General features: G+C 44.7%; 3 protein-coding genes across 11 annotated transcripts; 2 read left to right on the top strand and 1 right to left on the bottom strand.

Annotated features, from left to right (window-relative positions):
• The first annotated feature begins 7,889 nt into the window (after positions 1-7,889).
• On the top strand, positions 7,890-8,525 carry LOC146252613 (uncharacterized). Its single transcript, XM_084679498.1, has 2 exons — positions 7,890-7,994; positions 8,319-8,525. The coding sequence occupies exons 1-2, from the start codon at positions 7,890-7,892 to the stop codon at positions 8,523-8,525; spliced, it is 312 nt and encodes a 103-aa protein (XP_084535624.1).
• Positions 8,526-9,079: 554 nt separating this feature from the next.
• On the bottom strand, positions 9,080-14,265 carry tardbpa (TAR DNA binding protein a). 5 transcript variants are annotated; one of them, XM_084679991.1, is made up of 7 exons: positions 14,025-14,265; positions 13,736-13,917; positions 13,424-13,564; positions 12,717-12,887; positions 11,654-11,742; positions 10,557-10,703; positions 9,080-9,750 (listed from the first exon to the last, which is right to left on the bottom strand). In XM_084679991.1, the coding sequence occupies exons 1-7, from the start codon at positions 14,263-14,265 to the stop codon at positions 9,306-9,308; spliced, it is 1,416 nt and encodes a 471-aa protein (XP_084536117.1). In that variant the 3' UTR covers positions 9,080-9,305. The 5 variants fall into 5 exon arrangements, 4 of the variants coding, with proteins under 4 accessions (XP_084536117.1, XP_084536120.1, XP_084536121.1 ...); XR_014732047.1 differs by having other exon boundaries at positions 9,611-9,750; positions 11,658-11,742; XM_084679994.1 differs by lacking the exon at positions 9,080-9,750 and having other exon boundaries at positions 9,824-10,703.
• A 565-nt stretch (positions 14,266-14,830) lies between these two features.
• ciroz (ciliated left-right organizer protein containing ZP-N domains) lies at positions 14,831-20,946 on the top strand. Of its 5 annotated transcripts, none has more exons than XM_084679987.1 (11): positions 14,831-14,916; positions 16,755-16,837; positions 17,049-17,150; positions 17,468-17,595; positions 17,697-17,840; positions 17,971-18,012; positions 18,247-18,384; positions 18,550-18,634; positions 18,760-18,956; positions 19,183-19,300; positions 19,424-20,946. In XM_084679987.1, exons 1-11 carry the CDS (start codon positions 14,831-14,833, stop codon positions 20,299-20,301), a joined length of 2,001 nt encoding a protein of 666 aa, XP_084536113.1. In that variant the 3' UTR covers positions 20,302-20,946. The 5 variants fall into 5 exon arrangements, with proteins under 5 accessions (XP_084536113.1, XP_084536112.1, XP_084536115.1 ...); XM_084679986.1 differs by having other exon boundaries at positions 19,418-20,946; XM_084679989.1 differs by lacking the exon at positions 14,831-14,916 and adding an exon at positions 15,227-15,245 and having other exon boundaries at positions 19,418-20,946.
• Positions 20,947-23,959: the final 3,013 nt, after the last annotated feature.

Genomic DNA, 23,959 nt, shown 5'->3' with positions numbered 1-23,959 from the left:
GATTCCAAATAAACATTGATTAATATGACTGAGTTTAAATCAGCATATATACTTCTGCCACGGGGGTGCCACCCCTCAAAATCTCCTGCCACCCTCTTGCCACCCCATTAATATTTTTCTAGATCCGCCCCTGGACAAACGGTGTAGTAACAGTTGAAGTGCTCACTAGACTCACCGACGTTAAAGAAGTATGGGCTATGACATATACTAAAGTAAAAAGTAACCATTACTACTACTTGTTTTAGTGTTACGCTGGTAACTGGACCTGAACGTGATCTTAGCTCAATAATTGAGCATTAGTTACTGCCCATGTCCACTAGATGGCCTTAAACTACAGTATGGATTGATTCGCAGATGCACTACATCGCTAGTCTATCAGTGATGCGATCAATCAATGGATTTTAGACGTTTAAAGTTACCTTCCCTAGCAGCAAAAAATCTCATATAGCGACTGTCAAAATGTATTTGCCTTTATGCTACTGCTGCTTGGCACTCGTTTTTGTTGGTGAGCAGTGTGGATTAATAAAACCTATGCTGCTATTTCCTAATGTTCTATTTTTCTGTTGAATGATTAATATAATCTATGCTTCTGTTGAATGATGAATATAATCAATGCTTATGTTTAATAAAAAATACAATCAATGCTTCAGATAAAATAAGTCATTATTAATGATGAACATATATTCCAAACATATGATTATGCACCAGGACGTCACTGTGGCTGAGAGAGAAGAGGGTCATAAATGTTTCCTTTCGTGAGAAGAGGAATGCCATAAGTCAGTGACTTGACAGGGAGCAGTGCACGGGGTGATACGATTTGCTGCAGAGAGTGTGGAAGTCTGAAGACTGTTCTCACAAGGGCCTTCGTCTTCTCTACCCTACGAAGCGAGACTGGTAATGTAAGTGCCGTTACATGTTGTGAACACTGTTATACAAATCCTCTAAGTTGATTGTTTGATATCATTGTTGAAAATTATTAATTAATATATTTTGATTTGAGGTGGTTCCGACAAAAGGGGTCAGGTCGGAACCATTGGTTTCGCAACCAATGTAACAAGAGAGGTTACAATTTCTACGGAAATTGTGGGGTGTGCTTGCATCGGTTGCAGATGGGTGCATTTTTTTATACTTAAATTGTACAAGGAATGGCTTATTTGTGTAATTTAAAAAGTATGTATTAGCCTACTTATTATTTATGAAGATGACATAGATTAAAAAGTTTACATTTGTTGCTACTCATTTACACCAAATAATAAGAGTTTATAATGAAACAGTGTTCTCTTCTTACTTCCCTGAGATTCTTCTCATACCCTGCAAGAGGTCATGGTGATAGTTTGTCTATGGCAGCCCCACATATTTGAAACAGTTGCATGAAAAGGAAGAAATTGGGCAACCCTGGGTAAAAATTGGCCTAACCTATGCGACTTAAACTACCCCTGAAGTTTTTCCCTTCTAGTGATATTTTTAAGCATGAACTGGCATTGCATTCATTCATTAAGAACCACTTTGAAACAAGTTGATTCTAACAACGTTTTCACTAGCAGTATCTCAGCTGGAATGCCTATTCCAACATTACCATCTGCAAACTAAAAACATGCCTCCAAAAACAAACCTGTCCATTCTCTGCGGGCATGGTCTGACAAGGACGCCCCGTCTTTGCTAAACCGCCCCCCCCCCCTGCCCTCTAACGGGATTTAATGATAATCTGCTATCTGGTTAATTGAGTTCAATATGGCTTTTCAATGAACCGCTTTGTTCACCTGTCTACCATATGAGTTACAGAGGGGATACACATTATATCAGGCTATTTTTTCACCTGATATAATGTGTACCCCTTCCCCTAACATGCAATGGGTCTGTCCTGCCATCATGTGTGTTATTTTCTGTGTTCTTTTGGTCACAATGAACAATCTGAGATAATATGGAGATGCCTGCTTTTTTCTAGCAAAAGTTACAGAGGGGATACAAATTATATTGGGCCGTTTTTTCACCTGATATAATGTGTACCCCCTCTGTAACTTTTGTACTTTGTAAACTTCTGATGTTAACTTACACAGCTAAAAAACGTTGGTAAAAAAAAAATTCTGCAAACCTAAACCCGATGAAAAACGTAATACTTACTTCAAATACGATGCTTTTTACAATTGCGAAAAGAGCTTGTGGAGCTTGTGGAGAAATATGTTCTTCTTATTCTTCTGTATCTCGCAACAACTGTTAATATTTTCTCTTCCTCGTCCTCGATTTGAATAACGCGCCGCAACACAGCAAAATAAATGCTCCTTTCAACAAGAGGTCAAATTAGATCAGCATCAAACTATAAGTAGCGAATGAAATTTTGAGGTGGCAGCCGGGGTGGCCAATCAGATGTCAGGGGTGTCCAGTGCCCCCCTGGACACCCCTCTGGCTCCGCTACTGGCCATACGTTCTATAGGTTTTTATGTACCGTATTTCTTCGATTAAACTTGGGGTTGATGAAAGGCGAATTCGCAAGTGGCGAATTACATTTCTTATTGTACACTTGTGATACGTGTGTAATAAATACTGTGTTTTAATTTAGCCAATTAACTAACCGTTTTCTGATTTTTTTGGGTGCAGCGTTTAATTGAGGGCGGCGTTTATTTGAGGGCGGCGTTTAATCAAAGAAATACGGTATCTTGTATTGTATTTCTATAGTTCCCACGGCGTAACGAAGAACTTAATGTCAAGAAAGCAACTTGTAATAAACGCCCGTTTCTAAGAACCGCCTGTGTTCATTGTCATGAAGGAGTAACAGGTAACATTGACTGGTATCGCCGAGATTGAGACACCACGGTGTATTAATTGTCTGATTTGTATTAATAATCATTTAACTACTAAGAAGTTCTACTGGCATTTAACCTTGTTGTATTCTTCTCCACCCAATTAGAACGCGTCAAAACTTGTGACTTCCGACGTGATTAGGGGAGACTGATCTAGACGTGTAGGGCCCAGCAGACCAGCAAGGGAGCAGCGCGGCGACGGTTTGACTGATACTGACTGGAGATCTCATCATAACAAGGTGAGCATAGCCTGTTTAAACTAAATCTGCATACCCTCGGACCAATGTTCCCTCTAATAAATACGTTGATTTTGTCTTGAACTTGTACTTAGTTATCTATTCACTTCATTGACTTGGTACTTTCACAGCAATTGAGCACTACTGATAATACGTCTTCACCTGCCACCGGCAGACTCACAAAAGACAATCAAGTGGCTAAGAGCAGAGTTGGTTATAATAACTGACGACGTCATTGACTTAGACGCACACAGAGTAATTAGAGACAGAAAAGCCACATTCAAGGGATAATCATGACAAACAAACCAGCCACCACGAGAATGGAGGTGGGAATCGGAGGGGTCTCCTCCCGCACCGGATCACAAGATGGAGGTGGAACAGTCTGGTAGGAGCCATAGTGTCATTGGGACATGATTGGTCAAACAGCTCCCCCCACTGTCGGTGGGAGGACAGGCCTGGATAAGAACGCTGGAGAAACTAACGGCACAAGACCGGCTGACCCTGGGAGATATCCCGAGCCGTCATCACAAGGATGGATGGGCCAGATGGGCCGGTAAGAGTTCGACAGATAGAGAACCTGGCAGGATGCAGTGGAGACAGCGAGAACAAACCATTCAACAACGTCAGGGGAAGATACTGGGATGCACTAAGAGCAGTCTACCCACAGCCACAAAACCTAGCGGCATTAGATGGCCTCGAGATGGAGTCAGGAGAAAACATGCATGCTTTCCTGAAAAGATGTGAGGATGTGTGGTTCGAAGGGACTGGAGAACGCCGTGACGCCAAAGGGGTGCATCTCATGCTGTGGAGGGCAGCCGTGGTAAAAGCACTCCCCAAGCCAGTTCAGGAGAAACTAGAAGACGTGGTGGGTCTGGGTTGGAAATCCACGGAAGAGTGGAGGGCAAACCTCATTCATCACCACAAGAAATACAAAGAAAAAAAAGATGAAGAAAATGAGACACTGAAGACATTGAAAAAACAGCTACTGGAACTCCAGATCTCCGAGATATTAGCGAAGCAAGCGCAAAGGGTGATGGAAGTGGCAGGACCAGTCAACAATGGTGCACAAGTGGCCCTGCCACCACCAGCACAACAACAAGTATTTCCACAGGCTGAAGAGAGGGAGGTATGAGGGTCAGCCAGATTGGGGAGACCTAGCAAAGAAGGCTTGGGACTGGGATAATCGTGAGGAAGTGTTGGGATATTTTTCTATATGATTTTTCTTTGTTAAAACGCTTGGCTACAATTGTATGTGTGTGGTGAAGGGAACCAGGGGCTCTGCAGTATCACACTCGAAGGGTTTAAGAGAGAAAGATCGGTCTCATGCTGGGGCTGTTCCAGTATCACACCCCAAGAGTTAAGAAAGAAGCAGCCGAGGTCCGCTGTGGGTGCACGGGCATCAAATGACATCTGTGGAAGTGATGGCGGGTTTTCCCTATAACATCATTGGGGTTTTCCTTGGGGTAGCCACAGCATGGCTATAACGGTGCATAATCTCATTACCTGTACTTTTGAACTCATTACCTGTACTTTGAGTGCTTTACCTGTTCTTTGATTTTATTACCTGTTCTTTGATCTCATTACCTGTACTTTGATTCTATTAACTGTACTTCGATTTTATAACCTGCACTTTGATTTTAACTTTGATTCTATTAACTGTCCTTCGATTTTATAACCTGTACTTTGATTTTATCGATTGTATTTGGACTTTATTACATGTGTACCAATCGTCTTTCGAACACCTCCCTCTGAGCGGGAGAACAAGACCTGTGTGCCCTGCTGGGCTAAGGCAGAACTCTCTCTGAGACACCTGACAAGACTGTTCTCACAAAGGCCTTTGTCTACTTAACTCTATGAAGTGAGACTGGTAACATTGACTGGTATCACCGATCTAGATTGAGACACTATGATGTGGTGTATTGATTGTTTTATTTGCATCATTTCTTATTAAACTACAAATAACTTGTTCTGGCATTTAATCTTGCATTCTTCTCCACCAAAATTAGAACATTTATATAATTGTTTTAAAACTTTAATTAATTTATTCGAGCCAGTCGCATAGAAGGCAGACCTTCATGTTCCCAGACCTCAAAATCCTTATTCTACAACAACAACACTTCAGCTAACACACCTCTTCATTTGGAAAAAATAGATGTTATTTCTGTACTGGTGCTTTGCCTAATTAATAGAACATCTCTACAATAAACGGCTGTTTGAGATTTGGTCTTTTATGCCTGTTAATGTCTTCTGGAGGTTGTGCTAAAAACCTGGAGAAGCTAGGATGACTCTAAATGACAGTACAAGGGGATGAATCACCCACTCAAATAAGGTTCAGAGGTTCAAACAAGGAACAGGCAACAACGACAAGCAATTAGCAGTAAGAGCATGGAACACAGTGATGTTTTACTATTGCACTACCCTTGGTGCAAACCCACGGTGAAATATTGTTAGAATTATGCACTTCAAATCCTTGATTATCTGCTAGGCCGCCTACGCTACTTGTTACATGGACTACTGTAGACTCACGGTATGGCGCAAGACAGCTAGCTAGAGACAGGCTGTTAGACTACAGACTACTTGTTAGGGACACCCTGTGTGAGACACAATGTTTAAGCCTAAGCAAACTTCTAAATTCATAAGACATAACTTTAATAAGCACAATGCATAACTTTAATAAGCACAATATATTCTTTACTAGAGACAGCTAGCTAGGAACAGCTAGCTAGGGACAGGTTGCTAGGGACAGGTATCTAGGTAGCTAGACAGCTAGCTAGGAACAGGTTGCGAGGGACAGGTTGCGAGGGACAGCTATCTAGGTAGCTAGACAGCTAGCTAGGAACAGCTAGCTAGAGACAGGTTGCTAGGGACAGCTATCTAGGTAGCTAGACAGCTAGCTAGGAACAGCTAGCTAGGGACAGGTTGCTAGGGACAGGTATCTAGGTAGCAAGACAGCTAGCTAGGAACAGGTTGCTTGGGACAGGTTGCTAGGGACAGGTAGACAAACACAGGTAGTGTGAAGGAATGATAACATACTGCTAATCGATGCTGCTATACCAATCACTACCTCGTATATGTATGTATACCCATTTGTCACGTAATGCTTACTACTAAAACATGTATCCAATTATAATCAATTGAATTAACAAAGAACTAATGAGATCATGCAACAGGATGCCTTCTGTGCAAGTGAGGCCAGGTTGAGACGAATGTGTGCAGCAAGGTGTGTGCGTCAATTTAACTCTGGTGTGTGCAAAAATGCCAAGGTCAGACAGGAGGAGAGCTTGAGACACTCAGAGATAGGGCCTCTCAGCTATTGGGAGTAAGAGTGTCAACTTGGGAGATAAGGTGATGTTGGGACTGTAACTCTTCTCCGTTTAAGGACGGCTTAGACCAGCTGGTCTGAGCACCTTTGGATATATTTTGTAATGAGGCCCCCTTTCCCTTGGAAACCCTGCCCCACCTTCCCCCATACATCATCGACCCTGCCCCTCCTGCGTTCCCTTGGAGACCCTGCCCCACCTTTCCCCATACATCATCGACCCTGGCCTGGTCTGCCTCACCCCCTTCTCCTGGAGACACGACCCCCCCTCTTCCCTGGAGGCGCAGCTCCCATCTCCCTGTACGCCATCAGGACCTTGGGGCGATCTACTCCCTTCCCTGGAGCCCCCCCCCTCCCTTGGATTACCTCAGACCTGGGGGTCTTGTCTGCCCCTCTCCCTTAGTAGACCTGTGGGTCTTCTTAGCCCCCCTCCCTCTCCAACCTCACCAGATCCTTGGACTGCCCACCTTGTGCCACCGTGAACGCCCTGGACATTTAATTGAACTATCACATCCCCACACTATGGTCTTCTGACCAGTCACCCATCAAAGGCACTCCCTCTCTGGGGGGTACAAGAACTTGGACTGGGCAGAACTCTCTCTGATCTCTGTCACAACCACTTTCTCAAGGAAGGCCTTCGTTTGTACTATTCTGAGACTCTGTTTCTGTGAGACTGCTGTTGTATCATCTGATTCATTGTATTAGACTACGAACATCCTGGTGTGTTGTTTTCATTGTGTATCTTGTGATTGCATCATTACTTACATTACATTAAACTACAAGTAACCTGGTCCGATATTTAACCTTGTATTATTCTCCACTACCCAGCGACACAATCCTTTACAGTAGCTCTTGCTAGCTAGCGACAGGCTATCAGTAAAGAACAGCAGTTCGAAAGGGAACAATGCTCATTTGAGCATCTCTCAATAATGAACGATGCTCTGCAAAGAAAGCGTGGGAGCGTTGAAAAAAACCTTGGGCTCTAGCGCACCCCTGAACTTATTGGCATCATTGCATTCATTCAAAAAATCGAGAATGCAAAGACGTAGGTCCAGCTGTTGACGGTGTCGGTATTTTGGTTAAAAAAAATTGAAAGATAAAAGATTTGCCCTGAGATGGATTGGAGTGTCCATGTTTTCAGCCATGTAGTGAGGTCACATATTCTCTCGACAAAATATGTGACCAATCAATGTATTTTAAAGCCATGCACACTTGTCTATGGAAGTCAATTACAGGGAACTTAATGTTTAACAATACCAAGCACTTTATCCTTTCAAATTAGGATTCAATATGGCCTGCTCTTTTATGTAAAACTATTAATGGGGAAGTTTGGAGTGGAAACAGCTTCCACTTACTTGCAGTGTCTAATTAGCAGAATTGGTACTATGAAAATTGGTCAGAGTGGTTTGAGGATGTGGAAATGTCTTAATTTCACTAATTGCCTCTTCTATACTGCGTCAGACAGCCCCTTGAGAGGGTCTATAAAGCTGGAGGCTGTGGGATACTTGGAGAGGTTGCAGGACTAAACTGCTCATCATGAGGGTCCATTTGAGTTTGGTTCTTCTTCTCCTGCTGGTGTGGAAGGACCTGGAGACCTCAGCGCACCCTCTAGATGGAGGACTGGGACCACGGAGACATCAGGTAAGTGATAGAAACCTGAAACAGAACTTAAGTTGTTAGACTGATATTGTAGCAGTGGCATAGTGGTGTGTCTGACGTGCAAATGTGAGTCGCTGTGGTCCCCCTCTTCCCTGGGCTGAACTGTTCATGATGGGTATTTTGACATTTTATACCTAACGTAATTCCCGTTATGTTAAAAACTTTTGTAAAGCTCTTTCTTGGAAGTCGCTTTGGATAAAAGCGTCTGCTAAATGCATAAATGTAAATCTAAACCATGTAAAAAGTGCAGCGTGAGAGATAAGACAGTTGTTGTGAGTGATGAAGAGGGTTGAACTCTGTGCTTAGGACTGGGCTCCAGAGCGGAGAGGCTTGCTGCTGCAGATGTTAGCACAGCTGTCCTCACACTACCCAGACTCCAACCAGCTGCATCTGCAGAGAGACCAGGAGGAGAGAAACCAGGAGAGGGACCAGGAGGAGAGATCACTCAGAGCACCTCCCCGACACAGTTTTCGCTGTAAAAACTTCTTTTGGAAGACCTACTCCATCTGCTGACAATTGCTACGGTGACATCGACCTGCCCATCCACCACTATCAATGTTCATACTTAGCAACAAGTGAATCCATGAATAAACAGCAACCAGATAAAGTTAAACCAGTTTTATCCTTGATTTCTGACTGGAGTGACATAGCATATTTGTGTAATGAGTGGGTGATCTCAAAGTGTCAGGTCCCAGACCAGGAAAAATAATTGAAGAAATTAATAGAAAAAGCTCAATTTGTCATCTTGATATACAACTGAAATAGTCATAGCCTGCTTGTTAAACAAATCATGCATTTTCACATACTGAATGAAGATACTGTGGACAACAAAAGGATTCATTTCATGTGTTAATGTGGCGCCACCTGGAGGCTAACAGAAGACTACATCTTTAACAACACCCTTCTTCCACTCGCTACAGAAATGAGGTTAACATTTTTTACCACTTCTCACAAATCAGGCTGATATTAACATTGACAAAAGCAGATGTGAAATTGTTTGAACTTCATAAAAAAATAAGATATCGGCAACAAAAACCTTTTCAGAATAGAGAAAACAACAAATGATGAAAAATTTAAAACTTTATTTTACACTCCATAGGACTAAAAATAAGAGATCAATTTCAGTGTACAAGTGAGAATTCTGCTGTCATATTCAATCAGCAATTTTCCAAAACCCTGAAAAATATACTTCAATCAAATGTTTCCCTGTACAGTCTTTAAAGAAATCACATGTCTGGTCTGTCTGAAATTGTACATCTGAACCACAAGAAAAGAATGTCATCTATGTAATACTTACTCATTAACTTTCCAGTAATAATTACAGTTATCAATGGTTATTAGGACATAACAGTGGAAAAAAACATTTATAAAGCCAGTTTGTGACATCAAAAAATCAGGTTGGAATAACAAAAGTGATATGGGAAAAAAATGAAAATAGATCACCAATAACGACACAGATGGAAGGGGATGTTGGCCCTGTTTTGAACGCGTGGGACTGCAACGGATGCCTTGGCCCAGTTGGAGATGATCCGTGCTAAATTTCAACATGGTGGTCCGTAGGGTTGTTCTGAGTGAGGTGAAGGGGTCCCTTGTCAGGTGTAAGGCATTCTCCATCCTTCTCCACTGAGGTCTTTTCTTGGCCCACCCAACAGTACACCAAACTCCAGTCTTCAGCGTCTTCAAAATTGACTTCTCTCTGGGATCTGGTGAAAACCTGGGCCAGCCATGTCCAAGGTCCCTACACATGCGAATTAAAGCGTTGGCAGTTCAATTAATGTTAACAAGCAAAAATATGTCAAGTAGGCATCATACCTAGTCAAATTTAGTTTTATTTGAGAATTCCCTTGAGTCACAAAAACACATAAAATGCATTCAGAAACACTTCAAACAAACTTTCCAATAGGGACTCTTCAAACACCCGCCACTTCACCCTCTAAACAACAAGATTACACTTGCATCATCACACACGTCCCCCCCCTGCTCTCCATACAGACAGCACAGTCACATATTCACACGAAAAAGGGGTTTATCATAACCAAGAGTAAATAAAGCACACAGCATTCACATCAAATCAGACAGCAAGATAAAGGGATACAAGGAAAAAACTTTGTTTTTTGTTTTTAACACTTAACATTTCACTGTGTTGCAAAGACTATAGCTTGATAGACAAACAGGGAGGAAGGAGAGAGAGAGGGAGACCTTAAAGATCTCGAGATGCAGCAAAAAACGTCCTTGTGATGGTGAAAAGGGACACAATCGTACCGGCTTCTTCCTCTCTCTCACACTCGCACAAAAGCCACAGGTGGTCTTCACTCGCGCAGGCATCCGGCCCCCTTCAGCACAAACAGTCCTTTTTCACACCTGCTTTCTTTCACTTTTGCCCTCTTCCGCTCGCTCACTTTCAGTCTCTCACTCTTCGACCACCACCAACAACCCCACTCACTGATTTCAAAAGCGGTACGATAATATTTTTGTTTTGTAGTTATTTCTTTTTTTCTTTTTTTATCCATGAAAGAGAGAGAGAGAGAAAAAGGCAACACCCACCGTCTAACACAGTATATGCAGAGTGAAGCTGTGTTCTTTGATGGCAAAGCATTTAGACATGAGAAGAGGGGTACTGATATTGAGATCGGTCGAACATTGCTGCCAACGATGGGCTTCTTCCCGGGAAATTGGAAAAGAGTTGTTGAACTGTAGAAGAGATTTTCATGAAGGCGTGTTCATAAAACAGCAGAGAAAGATTTACAAAATCAACTGCACACAGATTAAACATCACTTCCAATTCTACAGCATTTGCACATGGTTGCAGAGGGGCGGTGCTTGTCGTACTCTAGCATGGTTCGGATATACGTACGTCGCATGCCGAGTCACGACGCATTCAAAATAACATCAAGAAAGAAACGAAACAAACAGAAAAAGTACTACATGTGTAGTGAAGTTCACTGACAAACTAAACACCTCAACCACTGTGCACTGATTCGCTATAGCATTAGTCACACATACAAATGCATGTTTAAATGTCTAACAAAACAAAAGGCAATTTAAGCTTTTAAATAGCTGGGAGACAGATATATATATATAAAAAGATGACTAAATATGGATCTTCCTCCCAATCCCTTATTTTATTTATATATTTTTTTTTAACAATACTTACCAGAACTAGTCTAGTAAAATGTCTAGGTAAACTTCCAAGAACACCCCCCCCCCCCAAAAAAAATAATAGTATCAACCCCATCGCCACAACTTCCTACATTCCCCACCCAGATGTCTTGGACTCCATAGAGGTGCCAAAGCCAGAACTGAAGCCCCCACTGCTAGAGGCAGAGTTGGTGCCTGCAGCCCACCCAAGACTAGCTGAATTGGGGCTACTATAACTGGTGCTATTGGAGCTATAGGTCTGGTCTCTGGTGGTGGCAGTGGTGGTGCCTGCTGTGGTGGTCTGCCCCTGCTGGTTAGCCAGCATTCCCATCATGCCCCAGCTGCTCTGCAGCGCTGCCTGAGCAGCAGCCATCATGGCCGGGTTGAGGCTGAGTGTCCCGAAGTTCACCCCACTGCTACTGCTGCCTAACCCCCCCCGGTTGCTGCCGTAGCCCTGAGCCCCGAACCCTCCTGTCCCAAACCGCCCACGCTCCATCATTTGCCTACTGTTGTTGTGCTTAGGCTCGGCGTTGGAGATGTGGACGCTGACTCCCTTGATGATCAGGTCCTCTCCGCACAGGGCCTGGGCCACCTGGAGACAGGAGAGGGGGGAGGAGGTGACGCAACACACACACACACACACACACACACACCAAGCAAGCGGGCAGTTGTTTGCACACTCAGACTTGAGCGTATGGGGGCAGGGGTGAGGGGGGGAGTGAGGGAGGTAGAGAAAGGGAGGGGGGGAGTGAGGGAGGTAGAGAAAGGGAGGGGGGGAGTGAGGGAGGTAGAGAAAGGGAGGGGGGAGTGAGGGAGGTAGAGAAAGGGAGGGGGGGAGTGAGGGAGGTAGAGAAAGGGAGGGGGGGAGTGAGGGAGGTAGAGAAAGGGAGGGGGGGAGTGAGGGAGGTAGAGAAAGGGAGGGGGGGAGTGAGGGAGGTAGAGAAAGGGAGGGGGGAGTGAGGGAGGTAGAGAAAGGGAGGGGGGGAGTGAGGGAGGTAGAGAAAGGGAGGGGGGAGTGAGGGAGGTAGAGAAAGGGAGGGGGGAGTGAGGGAGGTAGAGAAAGGGAGGGGGGAGTGAGGGAGGTAGAGAAAGGGAGGGGGGGAGTGAGGGAGGTAGAGAAAGGGAGGGGGGAGTGAGGGAGGTAGAGAAAGGGAGGGGGGGGAGTGAGGGAGGTAGAGAAAGGGAGGGGGGAGTGAGGGAGGTAGAGAAAGGGAGGGGGGAGTGAGGGAGGGGGGAGTGAGGGAGGTAGAGAAAGGGAGGGGGGGAGTGAGGGAGGTAGAGAAAGGGAGGGGGGAGTGAGGGAGGTAGAGAAAGGGAGGGGGGGAGTGAGGGAGGTAGAGAAAGGGAGGGGGGGAGTGAGGGAGGTAGAGAAAGGGAGGGGGGAGTGAGGGAGGTATGTGCGGGGTTGTAGGGACAGGGTAGGGAAAGTGGAAGGGACGGGACATGGTTTGGAAAAAAGGGCTAGGGAAGGGATGGAAGTAGAGGAGTAGGGATGGTAGGGCCCGGGCGAGGCGAAGCTGGGGGTCTATACAGGGTGAGGGAGTTGGTGGCTAGTGTAGGACTTACCTGGTCATCGGCGAAGGTGACGAAGGCGAACGCCCGGAAGGGTTTGGGAATGAACACGTCGGTGACCTCGCCGTACTGCATGAAGAACTGCCTCAGCTCGTCAGTGGTCATGTCCTCAGTGCAGCGGCCCACAAAGATTTTGCGGCATCGCTGGGGCTCGTCAGGACCCACCTGTGGACCAAAACAAACACACCCACGAGTTAGAAAACTGAAAAGGCGAGAATGAGTAAAAAAAAGTATGACAGAAATAAAATCTATGGATAAAATAAATTTAAAAAGTAGTAATCAGATCAGAAAAGGTTGGTTGATCGATCACACCGGGAAATAAGTTAGAAGTTGGCGTTGGCTGGTGTGGATCCATTCAATTAGCCACTTTTGGTAAGTAGCCATAAACTTCACTAACATTCCAAAAATATGTGATGGTCAGTGACTCAAGAATGACCACTAAGAAACTAGTCTTATTTGAATAATGTTTCCACTTCATTGACTAACAATTATAGAGCTGAAAAAGCTCAATAATTGTGGTATGCGTTTCTTTTCTTTCTTTCAAGTCTGCCGACTTCAGATAAGTTAAATCATCATCATCATCATCATCATCATCATCATCATCAATAAAACCTGATCAACCTATCTGCAGTCGTCAGATATGAATGTTAAAAAGGCTTCAACATTTTAGCTGGTATAGTAAAAAGGGAATTCTAGAATACCTTAGAGTTGGGTAGTTTGCAGTCACACCATCGCCCATCAATCATGTGTCTCTGAGATATCACTTTGGACTGCGTCTCATACTCCGTGAAACGAACGAATCCAAAGCCCTTCGAGTTCCCAGTTTTGACATCCCTCTTGATCTGCAGAAAAACGGCGTTTACACCAAAAATACTCAAGTACAATTGTATTTGTATAACTCTTAACAAGCGTTGTCACAAAGAGCTTCACAGGTGCCCATAGAACTGCACCGTAGACTGAACTGCATGATATAATACGTATATACTGAAAAGTTAAACAGCAGCATAAGCTACCTGCACCATGATGACCTCGCCGAAAGTGCTGAAGTAGTCTTTCAGGTCCTGCTCTGACGTCTTCCACGGTAACCCAAGGACAATCAAGTCTGATGTTTTCTGGATACCCCTCTTGATCTTAACGGCAGAGGCTGCGTCCATTTCATCCATCTTTCTTTTGTTATCTGGCAGGATCACACCAACTAAACAGAAGATACTTACAATTTTATAACTGGCAGACAAGTTGGATAACGTTGCAGTACTCGAAATCAACGGAAATGCAATATTTTAACTATTAAAACCAACATACCTTTGGGATAATTGACGACATAAACCATGTTACCCCAGTCGCTCTCTGGAGCATGCAAAACACCCTCCACAAGGCGAACGCCTCGCATGCACTGGGACGCGGGGCTCCTGTAACGTAGGCCGCAGGCACCGGGGAACTGCGCCGCTACTGTCGATAGCAAAACTGTCCCGTCATCTTCAGATGGGATCTCCATGGGTTCTTCGTTTTCATCTTCGGCCACGCGAATGTATAACTCTGCCATTCTGACTAGATTGGCAGGGGGTTAGCTAACTTCACTCACTAGTTAGCTTGCTACTGCACGAACACAAAGCTAGTGGCTGCACGCGGGGATTGGAAGCTCTAAGATACACAGGCTAAATAAGTACGCGCTGAAATCACTTCTGCTTCAGTTAAAAATAAATAAAAAGGAAACACACTCGTCTATATGGTCGAGAAAATTGATGAAGAGACAACGACAATACGAAGATGCAAATAACTACAGTTTGGTACGGTTGCTACAAAATTCGATAGCTGGCGGCCATGAGAACAGAACACTGTCGTCTTCTATATACGACACAAGAAAAAATGAATGAGATGCTAGCTTGTTAGCTATAACATTTACAAGCTAGCACGAGTTTACGCGCCTTGGAATGATTTGTATATGAAGTTCCCTACTATTACAGTTAATATCGTCCAAGTAGTGCACTTAACAAAAGATACCTGGTATTCAGATCACCGGAAAAAACAATGCAAATTCGCAAGAAAGTAGGACCTATGTAGCAGGCTAGCAAATCACTTGTCTTCCAACAAAATGGCAGCTGGTCTGAATGACATCATTAGTTTGGAAAGTTCCATTAGTGCCATATAGGGGTGTTTATAAAGGGATCATTCTATTGGGACGAGCCAACCCAAGGTATAGTATCAAACATCGAAATATTTCAAAACAGCACGCAAGACATACCTGTATCAAACATCAGTTCACAATTGACATGTCTATATGTTTCTATATATTTCGTACAATACACCTTTATTGTATAAAAATACCCGTTTAGTTTAGTCTGAGCCAGTACATACGAAAGTGCGCACTGAGAAATCCAGGCCTGCTCGTGCCTTCTCTACGTCCAACGGCCACTAGATGGCGTTTTGTTGTTTTGCCGCTTTAGCGTATTGACTTGGGACAGTTTTTTTGTTTTCGTTTGTGTTGTTTTTCTGTATAATGATAGGCTAGATATTATAAGATAGGTATGTTTTAACCGAGTCGCCTCAAGTAAACCGTTTAAATGATCATTTGAATAGTTCAAATAATCTTGTTTCTCAAAGTGACGCTTGTTACAGACATTGACCACATCGACAATACATTTACACATTAATTATTTTCCGGATATTGCATAAGCCAGGGTAACAATTTCCGGTAGCTAGCAGCAATTCTCTAACACAAAATGCCGTTTTTAAGTTTGGGTGATCTTCCCAAAATAACAAGTAAGGATGTACATGGATTCTGTGTTGATGCCCTTCTTCATGCAAGAGCGAGAATTGTATGTCTCGAGCTACATAGTAGATCACAAAAGGAAGGTTTAGACTCACACAGGGTTTTTCCTGGGTCAAAATGGGTCACAGAGTGCGGCTAGGGACGGGATGGAAGTAGAGGAGTAGGGATGAGGTGGGGGTGGTAGGGGCTGAGTGAGGGGGGACTAGGGGTCTAAACAGGGTGAGGGAGTTGGTGGCTGGTGTAGGACTTACCTGGTCATCGGGGGACCTGTTACCGATCGATGAAAAAAAGCGAGAAGCTGCACAATCAGTTTAGGCTTAAAGGTCCTGTAAAGCAAATTCCATGATAGGTGGAGCCAAACCCCGACCGATCTATGTCACAGCGACCTATCTACGTCAGATCACAGACGGTTGCATTCTGTTACTCAGCTGGTACATGCAAAGACAAAGTATTTAGCACATAAAACACTCAGAGACTGCAGGTAGGTCTGATATCTGCAATTGATTTAGCTAGTGTTGCTGTTGTTGCTAAATTAAATAATGTTGAGGGGGCGGAGCTTCAGCTCTTTCAGGCAGCCTCCCCAGTCTCAGAGAAGACTGCTAATTTTCTCATGATTTCAAAGCCAAATTTAACATAGCCTACATGTCTGTTTTTTTTCATTCGAATTTGGATGGGTAGTTAACAATACATTATTCTGTGATGTGATGAACATCAAACTCATTTTCAATTACACTTTACAGCATGTTTGTAACTTCACTGAAAGTTCTAGACCTGGCCTATTTTTTTCCAGAAATACCTGTGACTGTTGTGTGCATATAGCCAATTCAAATGGTATCAACACAGGTGCATTTTATATAGCCTATCCATTTAATTGTCATTATTACTATCACTTTGTACACAATAGCCTATGCCCTCCTTCAACTGAAAGAGGTGAGATCACACCAGCACGATGAAATAGCTCAGATCTTTTCTTTTCAACTTTTTCCTTACTGCTTGTTAGATTTCCAGGTAAACACAGCTGATTCCTTTCACAGCCCAATAAACCCGACAACACATAAATACCCGCTCACTAAATAGCTTCCTCACAACCACGACAAACATGGCCAAGGCAAGATTTGGGATCTTTCAAAGCTTCTTTGTTGTAACTCTGTGAGTAGACTGCATGGCATCGGGGATTCAACTTTTTTTTTTTTTACCGGTTAGCAAGATAAATTGCCTGATTTGAATGGAATTAATCTTCATTTTTTGTTTTTTTCCTACAGTATTTCGGTCTTGCCCATTGAAGCCATGGTCTTGAAACGTCAGAAAAGAGACTGGATGGATAGCTCACCTGCAACATTCAGAGGTATTTCCCATCTGTCTAAGCATTTACATTTAAATACACACTCCATTGAGAGTGAAAAGATATATTTAATCAGAACTTAATGTACTGTACAGTTAAAAGTGGTGTGATGCTGTGCTAGACAGAAAGCAAATCACGATACCAGAATATCAGTATCAATATTATTGATATCATTGATAAAAAATATAATTTCTCTCTCTTTTGAACTGTTTAGAAGGTGATTTAGAGTGCTTTTCAGACTACATGGAGGTGTGGATCCACAGAATGAGGATTGAGGGCCTAAGGCTTTGGCTCTCAGGACCCATGAGAATCCAAGGTGAGTGCTCCCATTTACACCAGCTCAGACACCACAACAAGGACTGCACAAGTTTAGTAGTTTTAACTGATGGAATATAGTCGATGAAGGAATTAGTAATGAATGAATGAATGAGTGAGTGATACAGGTGGAAGACTTGGTGTGGTGGATGAGTGTGTGTGTGGGGGAGAGGGGGTCAGGTGTGTGTGTGTGTGTGGAGGGTTAGGGGTGTGTGTGTGTGTGGGGGGTCAGGTGTGTTATGAAATGGCTGATGGGAGTCGTAGTGTTTTCTCTGTTTTTATTTACCGCATTTTTCATCGTTTTTCCATAATCCTCAGTTGTCAACCTTGGTTCCTTGGACCGTCTGAATAGCCAGCTCTCTGCTTGTGGATTCTCACTGCACAATGACCCTGACAAGAACTATATCTTTAGGGTCATGTACAGCGGTTGTTTAGTACAACAACAGGTACTATACAACCCGAATGAGAGCCATTTATCTTATGTCTATGCTAATTTGTGTCCAAGTTGATCATGTTTTGTATGTTTTGTTGTGTATTTCTATTCTAGTATGGAAACAACGTCCTTGTGCTGAATTTGGCAAAGGGAATACAACGGTTTGGAGGCCGAACTCAGAACTTTATCATGAAGTGTCCTCTGGTTTCTGCACCGTCTAACACAGAACACATTCAGTGTGACTCAGACTACATCCAGGTCATTTAAAACGGCGCCTTAATGGCAAAACATACACAGCATACCGTTTGCTGTGTAGGTGTGTGACTGTTTATGCTGTCTAACCTAAAGATTGTTGTTGCTATCGTAATTCGAAAATTATATTCCACAGGTGACAAGACAAATTCCACAACAAGACAGCTGGAACAATGAGGTAGTTATAGAATATGCTGTATGGGACATACATAACTAGTTACATTACTCTGTACGACTGCATTTGACAAACCGGTGAACTTATGTTACGTACATTTTCTGTGGTTGTTTGTGTCTTTCTGGGTGTATGTCTTTATGTGTATCTGGCTGCACCTGTGTGTGTGTGTGTGTGTGTGTGTGGGGGTGTGTGTCTGTGTGACTCTGTGTCACTGTGTGTGACTGTGTGTGTGTACAGCTTCAGTGGTCCCTTGCCTTGAGGGGTAGTCTGATTGTGGCCCTTGAGGATGCAAGCCTGATCCAGTTAAACATCGACAAGGCTGGAACCAGTCTTACTCTGCAGGGCAGGAGGAGAGAGATCATGAGTCCAGTGACAGTAAGTTTAAAGAAACACCCCGCCATCTTGTGGCCAGAAGGACTATTGCAATGCATTCCCACAAAGGCTGCATCAGGCACTGCATAGATTTTACTGAGGTTTGTCAAAGATTCTGACTTCATACATTTTTGGACCATTTTTACAAAAGATTATTTTTAATTCTAGGTGTTGGAAAAGGTTGGGGAGTTCCTAGCCTTGAAGCTGGTCAGTGGGCAGTATGCCTACAGCATGGAAGCTACTTGTCCTGACGGTAGGGAACAGTTATCCAAAAATATTATTGTGAAACGTAATGAAAAAATCCCTCTTAATGACACCAGACACAAGTGTCAGAAGTGATCACGCCCTGTTCTGTGTTGCGATCATGATGGCTGCCAGTATCCCAGATCTCAGCAGAGGAAACAGTGCTGCACATTTACAAGCGTCGCATGGGCCTGACGAAGAGAGGAAACTTCGAGAGCGAGACCTTTACTCTGAGCAACGTCTCGGTGGACAAGACAGACGTGTTCACGGTACACGAAAACAGAGACTTCGTTCAACTGATCATCCCCACTGCCCTCATCTTACAAACTAAGGTTGGGATTCATATTTCAAATCATGAAACGTTTTTTTCAGAAAAACAAATGTTTCTGCTTGATATGACGTGACCCAATTTCAATTATTATTATTATTACTTCTTAAAATAACTATGACTCATTACTTGCCAGTAATTGTTATTCAACGTTTACATTTACTGTAAAGCTGGTGAAAAACAGGCCTTCGTGTGGTGTTGTGTGAGTCTGAGTGTGTCTGGTCTCCCAGCCCTGCACCACAGACCAGGAGCTGCTGCAGCCCTTCTACAGGGTCAAAGTTCAACTCACCTTTAAAGAGACCAACCACCAAATGTACTGGATTATGGAGAACAGCTTTCCATGCACAGGTGAGTGTTTGCGCTCACCTGTGCAATATCAAATCTTTACATTTTCCTTTTTTCAATGTTTTCTCTTTTTATGTCGAGTTGGATTTAGCGTGTTTGAATCCTCTGACGGTTTTTCAGTTTCAGGGACCAACGCTCCCATTCCGACTCTGAGGCCTACCCTATCCTCCAGTACTTCACCTGCTGAGGCCTACACAACAGGTTCAGAAACAGGTGATCCAACCTCAAAGCCTACTGTGTCTTACCCTACCTCACCCACTGACGTCCTCACGACCCTGGACGATGACCAGATCACAACAACTCGTGCCACAACGCTGCCTACCCTGTCTCCCACCCTCTCGATGCCTGAGGCCTACACCACAGCTCCCGTGACCAATGAACAAAGACTTCCTGTGACCCGTGATGAAATCACAAGGACTCAAAAGCCTACCCTGTCCTTCAGTACTTCAACACGTGAGGCCTTCACGGCCTACATAACAGGTTCAGGGACTGACAGGCCAATTGCAACAGCTCCTACAGACCTCACCACCATTGTCATCCCAAACCCTTTAGAGGCTGCCCTGTCCTCTTCTCCTGGTGTCTACACAACAGCGCCTGCCAAGCCTCCAGGAACATCCACACACCTTCATCTCAGCCCAGACTCACCTGTGAAGGACCTCACCGTCACCTGGACAGACATCTCCACTAGCTTCCCCCCAGATCCTGCCACCACCAGCTCTGATTCCAACACCTACACAAGCAATGTGACACCCCTGGATCTGCATGGAAATGAGGCCACACGGAACACAACGGAGGCAGCAGATGTTGGTGGTGCTGGAGCCCAGGGCCCCAGGGGGGTGACCCTGGGGTCGGCTGGCACACGCCAACTAAACCAGACTGAGTCTCACTCGCCCCAGGTTGGAAATGGAACACAAGGCATGGATTTCCATAGCAACTCTGGAACAACGGAATCCAACAGAGCGGTGACGGAAGCCATGTTCCAGGTGGGGGTGGGATTCCAGTGATCTATTCATCACAGCCGCAGCTCACCAGATGCCCGCCCAGCCTAGCGAGCACAGCTCGTACCCCATGCCCTGGGTGTTTTGACGATGTGCTGACACTGAGCGCATGGAACCTGCCTGACGTCTGCGTTTCACACATGAAAGTTACGGTGCTGGTCATCGCTGTGAGGAGTTGATTACACAAGCATAGGCTCTGCTACCCATCTCTGCCAGCCATGTTCTGGGGGCGATGCTCTCCATACACATACAAACCAGCCGCTTTGGTAAACATGTCTGCTGCCGGCCTGTAGGAGGGAGAGGGGGAGAGAGCGATGAGCTCCTGTCAGGCAGTGATGTTCCCCCGGCCCACTGCAAGCCTGGCAGATCGTCATAACACCGGTTTGTCGTCTGAAAGGACGGAAAGATTATTTAAGGTGAACCTCTGCCATCCGCTGAACAAAAAAAAAAAAAAATTGGGGAAGTGTAATGAACTTGTGTATGAACAGTATTGTAATGTCTCCTTTTGAAGAGAATTTTCTAGAACGTAACATGTGATATTTTGTTGTGCTGCTAGCACATTGTATCATAATAATTGAACAGAAGAGAGTAGGAAACTGATTCCAGTGGGTTCAGACTAGACAGAATAAAACACGGTGTGTGTGGACTCAACTCAAATGGCTGCAGCAGTTTATTTTTTGGGCAGAAGAGGGTGCAATTGTTCTTGTTTTCTTAGGACACTCAAAATGCAACGGGTACGGCTTAGGATTTTACAATGTAGCTTTTCTTAAATATTAGATCCTTATATTTTCGTGGATAGTATCTTTATCCACTATAGTATTTTTTCAAATAATTTTCAATGACCCAAAAGGTCAAACTGTAATAGTATTTAATACCAAATGAAGGGGAATTTGGATTTTCTATTTCATAAACAATATTGTAGAATGTAGAATGCTGAATAATAAACAGATTTTATATTTAACTGATGCAAGTGGTGAAAAAATAATACTGAAACGAATTATTGACTTAATTACAGACTGCCTGGCTAGTCTTTAAATGGAGCCCTGTTCTTGAATCTCCATGTTTGTTCACCTTTGTGATGCCCTCTTCTCATGCACCAAAGACTCCTGCATTAAGGCAAAGCACTGTTACGCAGTTAAACGCATCATATACAACAGGCCGCGAGGCGGAACATCTAAACTTCCTCGAGCTTTTGGTCTCCATCTGCTCTGTGAACTTATGAGCATGAAACAAGAGTTAAGTGCCGCAAAGTACACCAACATACCAGATCTTTCATGTGGCCTCTCCCAGTCGTTATTCTAGCTGTATAGTATATTAACTGCCTTCACAAAAGTAAGAAGAAAATCTCTTTCATGTGTCTTTTAGCGTTTTCCTTTTTTTCCTCTCTCTCATTTTTAATTTCAGTCAAAGCATATGGTTCGCACATCTGGGAGATGCTCATCATGGGGAACCCAGCCCCCCCCCCCCCGAGGCCTCTGGGAAGTGATCCACACACACACACACACTGCCACAGCTCATAATCACTCATAATCACTCATAATCACACACTATCATCATAAAGGAGCCCTGGTCACATTCGGCTGTATTCAGAGTGTTGTCTTAGGAAGATACCCAGACCACCAGAAACTATCTCCAAGGCCCCAGAATGTAAACGGTCTCCCTGTCCTGGTGTCGCCAGGCTTGGCAGCCCTGTTTGTTCAGGCCCCTGGGAGAGCTCAGACAACGTGAGAGTGTCTTCTGTCATCCTGAGGAGAGATTGTCCAGTCACCAGTGGCTGGACATGTGAGGGTACAAACATAACCGATTGCTCTTGTTTTCAAATGTTGTTTTTGTTTGTTGTTGAAGGTTGTTCAGGCACTGAGCTCAGATGGATGGAAACAGTGTACACGGAGGTTAGTAGCACGACACCATCTACACAAGGACGACCATACATAAAGGACACCATTCATGGCTGCAATAGTGATATGTCATTCCTTGTCAGACCTCGGAAGCAGTCTAATGTTAAGATGAGTCCTCACTACAATGCCATTGATTCTGCAGATCAAGCCATATGCCTCGGGATCTCAAGTGAATTGAATGAAAGAAGATAAGGATCAAATCAAATCAGGAAATTAGACGCTGCTTATCTCCTCTCCTCCGTTCGTTTGCGGTTCGCTGAAGCATACGGCTCGTCTTCGCGTCCTTGTTTTTTAAAAACTTGAACATTTCATTTTGGAAGTGCTTGACCCCTATAGCTCTACAACTCCACAATGCTCCCCCTCCCCTCCCCCTCCCCTTCCCGCAGTGAACACATGCGCTGTTTGAACCTGCCCATCTGCTTGTCCATATTGCCAGAGCTGCTGTGTCTGTCAGAATGAGGAGGGCCAGGGAAGGGGCTGGGGCCGGGGCCGGGGCCGGGGCCGGGGCTGGAGGGGGAGTAAGATGGAGAACTGTGTGACTGGGAGGTCTGTGTGGATGGGGGGAATGTGGGAGGAGGTGTGTGTGTGTATGTGTGTGTGTGTGGGGGTAGGTTGGATGAGGGGTTGAGAGAAAGGAAGGGCTGAGGATGGAGAGAAGGGGAGGGAGTGGAGGGGGGGGGGTGGAGCCAGTGGGTGAGAAGGGTGCAGGGGGAGGACGGGGGAGGGAGGAAAGGGAAGCGGGGGATTCTGGCGGTACCTCCGGACCCTTTCATCTCTCTCGGAGGGTAATTACAGAATTACGGGTCAACCACGCGTGTAACCACGGTTACGTTGCACAGTAGCAGATGTGCACGTGGCGTCTCTGAACGCTAGTGCAAAAAAGGTAAACAAAAACAGATGCGGCCGGTTGCTAGGGACTCTTGCCAAACTCGTATCCCGTCGAAGGGTTCCCATGTGGGGCTGCAGATCACAAGCAGTGGGGGGAGAACGAGCCCTGTGGAGGAGCTGTCCGTCTGAATGGGGAGATTTGTGAATGGAACGGTGTTTCTGGGGATTTGTGGTGTGTGTGTTTGGTTGGGGGGGGGAGGGGGAATTGAACATGTGGGGAAAGTCGTGAGTGACAGCTCTATGAGTTTGAGATGTACTGTATAGACCCTGTTTGGATCCTGTTGAAGCCTTCCTCTGTGTGTGTGTGTGTGTGTGTGTGTGTGTGTGTGTTTGTGGACCATGTCCATAGGACCCAGCAGGGGCCTCTCATTTCTCACCATCTGATAACAGTGTCTCACACACACAACAGCCGATGCCCATAGGTTTACTGTTTGAGTGTGTGTTTGAGCGTGTGTGACAGCAACACAGTGAGAGAGTGTGTGTGTGTGTGTGAGAGACAGAGAGAGAGAGAGTGTGTTTGGGTCTGCATGTGAGAGTGAGGTAGTGTGTTCGTGTGATAGCGACTGTGTGTTTGAGTCTGTGTGTGACAGTGATAGTGCATGTTTGGGTCTGGGTGTGTGACAGTGTGTGTATGCTAAGAGTCTGTGTGTGAGAGAAGAAGAGTGTGTGGCGGTGTGTGAGAACGACACACAGGTTAACAAGATGCTCGAGGAGCCCTCAAATTTCAAACTTAAGGTCTGTTGTGATAATTCGATAAACAAATGATTTGGCGTTCGGCGTTGCTTCTGTTGAGCTGGAATGCGCTCTGACCTCGCTCCCCCCGGCTCCCCCTCCTCCCTCCCTTCCTCTCCACAAACGGTTGTGTGTGAAGCGGGGCT

This window comes from Hypomesus nipponensis, chromosome 18 (genome assembly GCF_054491055.1).
Source record: "Hypomesus nipponensis isolate SF chromosome 18, ASM5449105v1, whole genome shotgun sequence".
NCBI lineage: Eukaryota > Metazoa > Chordata > Actinopteri > Osmeriformes > Osmeridae > Hypomesus > Hypomesus nipponensis.
The sequence above is the reverse complement of the archived record's forward strand: the minus strand, read 5'-3'. Positions and strand labels throughout refer to the sequence as shown.

Bases quoted from the DNA above. Each gene is read 5' to 3' on its own strand.
- LOC146252613 (XM_084679498.1), top strand. From the start codon at position 7,890: ATGAGGGTCCATTTGAGTTTGGTTCTTCTTCTCCTGCTGGTGTGGAAG. The intron at 7,995-8,318 runs GTAAGTGATAGA...CTCTGTGCTTAG, and splicing joins TGGGACCACGGAGACATCAG to GACTGGGCTCCAGAGCGGAG.
- tardbpa (XM_084679991.1), bottom strand. From the start codon at position 14,265: ATGGCAGAGTTATACATTCGCGTGGCCGAAGATGAAAACGAAGAACCC. The intron at 13,918-14,024 runs GTATGTTGGTTT...TCTTCTGTTTAG, and splicing joins TGTCGTCAATTATCCCAAAG to TTGGTGTGATCCTGCCAGAT. The intron at 10,704-11,653 runs GCAAATGATGGA...TCTCTTCTACAG, and splicing joins CCTAAGCACAACAACAGTAG to TTCAACAACTCTTTTCCAAT.
- ciroz (XM_084679986.1), top strand. From the start codon at position 14,831: ATGACATCATTAGTTTGGAAAGTTCCATTAGTGCCATATAGGGGTGTT. The intron at 14,917-16,754 runs GTATAGTATCAA...TTTTTCCTACAG, and splicing joins TTGGGACGAGCCAACCCAAG to TATTTCGGTCTTGCCCATTG. The intron at 16,838-17,048 runs GTATTTCCCATC...TGAACTGTTTAG, and splicing joins CTCACCTGCAACATTCAGAG to AAGGTGATTTAGAGTGCTTT.